At 40.8% G+C, this 8,716-nt stretch overlaps 3 protein-coding genes across 3 annotated transcripts; 2 read left to right on the top strand and 1 right to left on the bottom strand.

The window, feature by feature from the left end:
• Positions 1-1,227: 1,227 nt before the first annotated feature.
• LOC131852672 (uncharacterized) lies at positions 1,228-1,746 on the bottom strand. Its single transcript, XM_059203385.1, has one exon. It carries the CDS (start codon positions 1,744-1,746, stop codon positions 1,228-1,230), a length of 519 nt encoding a protein of 172 aa, XP_059059368.1.
• Positions 1,747-2,108: 362 nt separating this feature from the next.
• LOC131852723 (uncharacterized) lies at positions 2,109-3,915 on the top strand. Its single transcript, XM_059203450.1, has one exon. It carries the CDS (start codon positions 2,236-2,238, stop codon positions 3,913-3,915), a length of 1,680 nt encoding a protein of 559 aa, XP_059059433.1. The 5' UTR covers positions 2,109-2,235.
• A 288-nt stretch (positions 3,916-4,203) lies between these two features.
• Positions 4,204-6,519, top strand: LOC131852724 (uncharacterized protein K02A2.6-like). The gene has a single exon (XM_059203451.1). The coding sequence runs from the start codon at positions 4,204-4,206 to the stop codon at positions 6,517-6,519; it is 2,316 nt and encodes a 771-aa protein (XP_059059434.1).
• Positions 6,520-8,716: the final 2,197 nt, after the last annotated feature.

Raw genomic sequence — 8,716 nt, forward strand, 5'->3', positions numbered from 1 at the left:
TATTTATATTATAGAATATGAGTAATAATAAATGCGATTATATTATATATAAAACATTAAAATAGTTTACGTTGTTAAACTCAATAAGAAAAAGTAAATTTATTTTTTTATATTTTAAGGAAGGTCCTTAAAATATTGAATAAAATAATAATTGTCTTCATAAATTTTATTATTAACATAACTTACATTTATTAATTCATTGAAAATATCTATAACATTTTATATTTCGCTATTGTTGTTTTTAACCTTATGCAGTATTAACATCAGTATCGTCCCGGCTCTCCCCTTACCTCCGTTCACGCAAACATTTGTAAGTGACTGGCGATGGCAGCAATGTGATAATACAAGCTGGGGTTGCGTGTTCTGCGAGAAAGCTCCTATGGCTGCTTCATTTCCTGGCGTGCGTCGTGGCTCGGCCTCAATTTCCTCTTCGTTTATATGCCGTTTATAGCTTCTTCAGTGACCGAAGTCATCTAGTAAAACTTTTACTTAGATCCACTGAGCAAATAATTAACTGTGAATTATTCGAATGCAGTGTTTAGTTTTAAATTTAAATATAATTTTTCACGTCATCGCTGATTAATTTTAAATCATGGAATCTCGTCAAGCTTTTAGCCATTGACAATGTATCCAAGCGCCGTTCATTCAGATGAATAACCTCACATAACTTCTTAGAGAGTGAACTGACTGAAGTTTTTATTACCAAAAATAAAGAGTTCATAAAGTTGACTCCAAATGAATTCAAAGTCTAAAAATAAAAAAATAAACTACTAATCTGAAAAAAGTTTAATTTTGTTGGTAATAGAGCTGTAGTAGTATGATAGATATTCAAAGCAGACTCTTGATTATTATTTTGGGTGTGGTTAGGTTGGCGTGTTGATATACAGAAGGAGTGATATTAATAAAAGATTGAATATATGACGGTGTACATAATATCAGAATTAAAAATAAGAAATAATAATTAATTTAACAACTTATTTAAATCAGTAATTTGCAAGCGAATGAATTTGACATTTTAACAATATACTTTTTATTAAAATGTGTTTGTGTTATATGACTAGTTAATGCAAGAAGGTTGGTAGCCTACATTACTCCCCCCTCGAGACCTGGTTAAGGGTGATAAAAATCTGGAAAATGTACACGACGTCCAAAACGAGTCCTACGATTTGTAGTAATATTGGATTCCTGATTGTTACATTCATGTTGGTCACTGAGAATAAAAGCGGGTTAAAGCCTATCGATAGACACAGTATCTTCTTTACCCTTTACAAGCAATTTAAAAATTTTATCACCTCTATGTGTTACAAGATATGGACCTGTATATGCTGGCTGAAGAGAACTACGCAAAGCGTCTTCTCGGAGGAAAACGTAATTGGTAGTGGCTAAATCATTAAAAATAAATATTTTGTCACTTCTGTGACGTGAAGCAGCAATGAGTTTAATTTTCTCTGCAAATGTACATAAACGTGCAAGAAAATCTGTTACATCGGTCGATCCTTCTGAAGAACGATCGAAAAATTCACCAGGCAGTCTTATCGGCTCTCCATAAATAAGATCTGCTGGAGAAGCTTGTAAGTCTTCCTTAAAAGAACTTCGAATACCTAATAGTACCCACGGAAGTGATTCCGTCCAAGAACTTTTTGCATGGCACATCATTGAAGTTTTAAGTTGCCTGTGAAATCGTTCAACAAGACCATTACAAGCTGGATTGTAGACTGTAGTTCGTTTGTGGTGAAAACCGGTCATCTTAGACAAATGTTCGAACATTGCCGACTCAAATTGACGACCACGGTCTATAACAATTTCTTCAGGACATTGGTTGTCCTGAAGAAATTGTTACAGGCCGTGGTCGTCTAGAAATCCATCTAGAAAGTAACGTCTTAACGACAGTTTCTGCGGTAATATCCATTATAGGTATTGCTTTTGGCCATCTTGTAAATCGGTCAACAGCAGTGAGGCAGCACCGATAACCTTGAGTTGAAGACATAGGACCAATAATGTCAATGTGCACTATTTTAAATCATGCTCGAGGTAAATCGTACGTGCCTAATGGAGTGGATACATGACGACTTACTTTAGCACGTTGGTAAGCTATACATGACTGTAATGTAGGTAATTGTGATTCCTTTTTGTAACTAAATATGTAGGTAGATATTTGTGTGACGCTCTCATTAAAATAAGATATCACTGGTTACGGACGTGTTTCATTTATTACATTGGCGACGAGGATTTTTAATGCAAAAAACGGAAGAATATATAGTTAAATTGGAAGTTTGTGACGAAACACGCGTGGAATACTGTGTGCACATAATGTCGATCGGAAAAATTGTAGATTTTGACATTCAGACGGGCAACTGGACGGCTTACGTGGAGCGGTTAGAAATGTATTTTCTAGCAAATAATATAAAAGACAATGTGAAATTACCAACATTAATATCTGTAATGGGGGATAGTGCATATGAATTGTTATCGACACTTGCAAATCCAAAAAAACCATCGGAATTAACATATATCGAAGCAGTGGAGCTATTGCGTCATCACCTCCAACCGAAGCCATCACCGTTGGCAGAACGGTACAAGTTTAGACAGCGGCGACAAACAGACAACGAATCCATCAGTGATTATGTAGCAGTTTTAAAGAAGTTGTGTAAAAATTGTGATTTTGGCAGCACACTGGAGGATAATATAAGAGACCAATTGGTATGTGGTATTCGAAGTGACGTCATCAGACAACGGTTGTTTGCAGAGGAAAAATTAATTACCTACGAAAAAGCGGTGACGTTGGCAGGCTCGTTAGAAGCGGCGGAACGGGATGCGTCCCTTGTCGATTCAGGCAAATACTCATCAGAATTAACCAATAATGCAGTCGACGGGACCAGCGGGCTGCATACCATGGGATCATTCATAAGCCAGCGCGGCGGTAATAGGACACGACCGGCGACAGCAAACGCAAGGCCAGGGGGCGGCATGGTGCCCCGTATTATTGATATTTGCGGGTCATGCGGAGGACGAGATCACTTAGCAAATAACTGCAAATTTATCAGTTATGTCTGCAGTAAGTGCGGTACGACAGGCCATTTGCGTCGAGTCTGTCCCATGGAGAGGCTAACGTCTGGAAGTGGCGGAAGGGAACACCGACAACGTCAGCAACGCGGAATTACAAGAGATCGGCGTGGTTCACGATATAACAATATCGGCGCAGGTGGCGTGCGAAATACGAATTTTATTGGAAATGCCGGATCAATCGACAGCGACGAGATAGCAGATGAAGACAGCCTAGAGGAGGAGCCAGTAATGCAGATGTCGTTATCGCAATACAAACCGGTGAGCATTTATTTAACTGCAGATAATAGGGACTTATTTATGGAAATTGATACGGGTTCCGCACTTTCGTGTATAAGTAAAGAAACATATAATTGTAATTTTGGTCACCTACCATTACTAAAATGTCAAGTAATATTAACATTTTACGACGGAACTAAAGTCTGTCCTTTAGGGTATTGTGAGGTACAAGTGAAATATAAAGGTTGCTCAAAAATATTAGATTTATATGTAATGAATAATGGTACTACGACTCTGGTGGGCCGACAGTGGTTGGCAGAGTTAAATATAGAAATACCAAAGTTCAGTTCCCATACGGTACATGTACCAAAATTATTTTATTTGAATACGCCGACCGCTGTAAATAAATTATTTTCCAGCTACGCTGAGCTGTTCGACGGTGCGGTAGGCCGCTATACTGGCGGCGCGGCGCGGCTGCACGTGCGCGAGGGCGCCGCGCCCGTGTTCTGCCGCGCGCGCCCCCTGCCGTATGCGTTGCGCGAGCGCGTCGACGCGGAGCTCGATGCCATGCTGCGCGGCGGCGCGGCGGCGTCATCGAACCGGTCGACTCCTCGGACTGGGCCACGCCGTTAGTTGTTGTCAATAAGTCGGACGGAGCCATACGAATATGTGCCGATTATAAGGTAACTCTGAATCGCGTCTTATCTGTCGACAAGTATCCGTTACCGAAAATAGATGATCTGTTTTCAAATTTGGGTGGTAGCAAATATTTTAGCAAAATTGACCTATCCCAAGCGTATATTCAAATCGAGTTAGATGATACAAAAAAATACACGGTAATAAACACACATAGGGGGCTGTTTGTTTATGATAGATTTAGTTTATGGCCTTTCCTCTAGCCCGGGAATATTTCAACGTATTATGGCAAACCTATTCAAGGATATACCGGGTGTCGTAACTTTCCTGGATGATGTGTTGATAGCTACTCGAGAGGACTCAATAGAAAGGCACCTATTAACATTGCATAAAGTATTAAGTAGGTTAAAAGAGCACGGATTAAAATTAAAAAAAGAAAAGTGCTCATTTTTTGTCAACAAAGTTAAATATTTGGGATATATAATTGATAAAGACGGTATACATGCAGATCCGGACGAGGTGACCCCTATATTAAATATGGCTATCCCGAGGGATATATCGGAATTGAGATCGTTTATAGGTATGGTTAATTTTTACAGCCGTTTCATTAAGAATTTAAGTATGGACTTACATCCACTTTATTATTTGTTAAAAAAAGATATTTTATGGGAGTGGGGTAAACGGCAACAGTACGCATTCGATAAAGTAAAACGTAGACTGAGCGAAACGGCTGCGCTGTGTCACTACGAGCCGGAGGCCGCGCTCATAGTGACCTGCGACGCGAGCGCGCGTGGGCTGGGCGCGGTACTGGCGCAGCGCACTGCCGACGGCGAGCGGCCGGTCATGTTTGCGTCGCGGGCGCTCACGCCAGCCGAGCTAAACTATAGTCAGATTCAGAAAGAAGCCTTGGCCATAGTGTTCGCTGTTAAGAAATTTCATCAATATCTGTATGGTCGCCCGTTTAAATTGCGAACCGATCACAAGCCATTAGTTACTATTTTTGGACCACAGCACGGTATACCCAGCATGACTGCGAGCAGATTACAACGATGGGCGCTCATACTAACCGCTTATGATTTTGATATTGAATATGTCCGTTCTAGTGAAAATGTGGCTGATGCCTTGTCTAGAATGATAATGACCTACAAGGAAATCGGCTCAGGAGACGGGCAGGAGTGTCCAGAACAAACTTATCTACATTTCGCATCTGAGGCACTGTTGCTTGATTATAATCAATTAAAAATTGAGACGGCAAGAGACTCGACACTGAGCAGAGTCTTAAGTTACTTAAAAGACGGCTGGCCGTCTGAGGTTGAAATAAAAGAATTGAAACCCTTTTTTAATAGACGTCACGAACTTTATGAGGAACTGGGTTGTATAATGTGGGGCCACAGGGTTGTGATTCCAAAAGCGTGTACAGAAAGAGTTTTAAACGAATTGCACGATGCTCATATGGGCATAAATAAAAGTAAGCAGTTAGCTCGCAGCTATGTGTGGTGGCCCGGCGTGGACGAGGCCGTGGAGGCGGTATGCCGCGCCTGCGAGGTGTGCGCGAGCGTGGCTGATGCGCCAGAGCGGCATACACCACGCTCTTGGCCTTGGCCAGAGCGACCTTGGACTCGATTACATTTGGATTTTTTAGGCCCGCTAGAGGGAGCTACTTACCTTGTTACGGTCGATTCTTACTCTAAGTGGATAGAAATATCAAAAGTTTCCTCTACCTCAGCGAACTGTGTTATAGGCATATTAAGAACAATGTGGGCACGTTTTGGGATTCCAAAAAAAATCGTTAGCGACAATGGGCCCCCTTTTTCGAGTGCGGAATTTGCTTCATTTCTAAAGTATAATGGCGTAGAACATGTATTCTCATCACCTTACCATCCGGCATCGAATGGGGCGGCTGAGAATGCGGTGCGAATTTGTAAGAGGGTTATTAAGAAGGCAAACATACAACGCTTAGACGTCATTACCGCACTCAATAGATACTTGTTAATTTACCGTAATACTGAACATTGCACAACAGGGGAAAGTCCAGCTAAACTTCTCCAGGGGCGTTCATTGCGTACACGGCTCGATGTGTTGAAACCGGAGCGGGGTGAACGCGTACGCCGCGAGCAACTGAGGCAAGAAAGTGCCGCGGGAGGCACTATACGTAGCTTCGAACCGGGATCGTGTATATGGTATAGAAATTATAAGAAGGGAACGGCTATTTGGTTGAAGGGAAAAATAGATAAAAGATTGGGACAAACAGATTATAATATCATTACCACCGATAATTCAATTATTCATAGACACGTCGACCAGATAAGATCGCGGTCGGTTACCTTAACGGATACTAGTAGTACGTCTAAAGGAGATGCGAAGCGATCATACTTAATATACCCGGGAGATATAGTGGCGACAGCTGACGGCGAGGTAACTAGCTCCGACCGGAGCCCGCGGCATGAGCTCGGGGCGCGGGCGGGCGGCGGCGCGGACGCGGCGACCTCGCCGCAGGCGGGTCCGGCGCTGGCGTCGGACCCCTCCGTTTCGGAGATACCCAGTCGCAGGCCGCACCGTAACCGTACACCGACTCGCAGATATGGCATTGAATTCGATTAGTTATGTTTATGTCTGTTGAAGTAAATATTAAATATAAAGGTTATTTATAAGCATTACCTATAAATACATGATGTATCTTTTTGGTAAGTGTCATTATGTAAGTTGTGTACTTATGTAGATGTTATAGTATATAAGTCTAGTATGTAGTATTAAATATTGGTGGAGATGTAATGTAGGTAATTGTGATTCCTTTTTGTAACTAAATATGTAGTAGTTTGTGTGACGCTCTCATTAAAATAAGATATCACTGGTTACGGACGTGTAGCCCACAATCTGCAGTCTTTTCTGATGCCAGGCCAAAGAAAACGCTAAGCTATCAATTTAGCTGACGCGTTAGGACCAGGATGGCTCAGGGAATGCAGACTGTTAAAGATTTCTCTTCGAAAGGTCTTGAGTACGAACGGCCTAGGAGTTGCTGTACTGATGTCACAGTACAAGGAAACCCAACTTCCAAGTAACTCTCGTTTTTCAAGACACAAAGAATTAGGATTAACTAAAAATGAGATAATTCGGAATCGGTATCCTGTACTTGTGCTACAGCCACTAAACTGCTGGGTGATTGTAGCTCTTCAACACGAGATAATTTATCAGCTACCACATTATTCTTGTCCGATATATGACGGATATCAGTGGTAAACTGAGAAATATAATCAAAATGTCTATACTGCCTAAGCAAGCAGTTAACTTTCCGTTCATGAAAAGCAAAACTGATCGGTTTATGGTCAGTATAAATTGTAAAATGTCTAGCCTCAAGCATATGATGAAAATATTTTATTGCTTCATAAATTGCTAACAGCTCTCGATCATATGGTGAGTATTTTTGTTGAGATGGACTGAGTTTTTGAGAGAAGAATGCTAAAGGCTCCCAAACGCCATTTCTAAGTTGTTGTAATACTGCACCTATAGCTGTATCTGAAGCATCAGTTACTAACGCGAGATTACTTTCGCACTCAGGATGGGCTAAAAGTGTAGCATTGGAAAGGCTTTCTTTACAAGATTCAAAAGCTTTCAGAGAATCTCCAGTTAAGTTTATAGGAGTAGAACCTTTAACTGAACCTGTTAAAAGAGAATTGAGGGGTGCCTAAGTTTGAGCAGTATGTAAGAAACGCCTATAAAAGTTTATCATGCCCAAAACCGTCTAAGCTGCCTGACATCTTTTGGTGGAGGAAAGTCCTTAATAGCCTTCACCTTAGTGTCAAGTGGCTTTGTACCCTTCTCAGAAATTCGATAACCTAAAAACGTTACTTCTCATGCACCGAAAATAGATTTAGCTGTATTTATTACTATACTGTACTCTCTCATTTTAGTAAAAATTGTACGTAAATGTTGTTCATGCAAGTCCCCTAGTCACCTCTTCAACAAATCTTTGAAAAGATTTACCTACGTTACGCAATCCAAAGGTCATATGCGGAAATTCGTATAAACCAAAAGGAGTTGTAATAGCTGTCTTCGGTATGTTCTCGATATTGACAGGTATCTGTCTGTCTTGTAATAGTAGAAAACACTTTACAGCCAGAGATTGAATGAGTAAAATCATGAATGTGTCTAATCGAATACCTATCAGGAATCAACAATTAAATTATAAAATGATAAAAAATCTACACCTATAATACACTTACATCAGCAACTACAAATCGCCATGGAAATTGCCTACGTAGGCCGAGTAAAATTAATGAAAATTGGTAGATGTTTGAACAGACGTCTTTTTTTGCAGAGCGCAGTGACAGAAGTAGTATAAAATAAAAATTATATAAAGAACATCATATTTTGAATATGGATAAAAAGAATACAAAAATTGCCAGTGACTCTCATTGTAGATCTAACAGTCCGAAGTCCAGATACAAATGTGCATAGCCGTAGGTATCGATGACGCTTCCGTTGGCGGCACGCAGTTGATAATTGGTCTTGGCGCGACGTTCTCGTAGCAGTGATCGAGGAAAGACACAGAAATCGCTTCCGGTATCAACGAGAAACTGAGTCTTTGTATTCCGATCCGTAACGAAAAAGCGACTACTGGAAATTAAGCAATCGCTTGTCGCCACTGTCGACTGCCTTGTTAGTTTTCCTGACTATAGTCGCATGGTTTTACGCACTTGTACGCTTTGCTACCAAATTTATGATAATACCAACATACGGGAAACTTTTTATAATCGGTATGGGACCTTGATGACGATCGGCTACGTTGTGAATGTGAATT

The sequence above is a fragment of the Achroia grisella genome, unplaced genomic scaffold (assembly GCF_030625045.1).
Source record: "Achroia grisella isolate CSIRO2021 unplaced genomic scaffold, CSIRO_AGI_Agris_v1 utg856, whole genome shotgun sequence".
Taxonomy (NCBI): Eukaryota; Metazoa; Arthropoda; class Insecta; order Lepidoptera; family Pyralidae; genus Achroia; species Achroia grisella.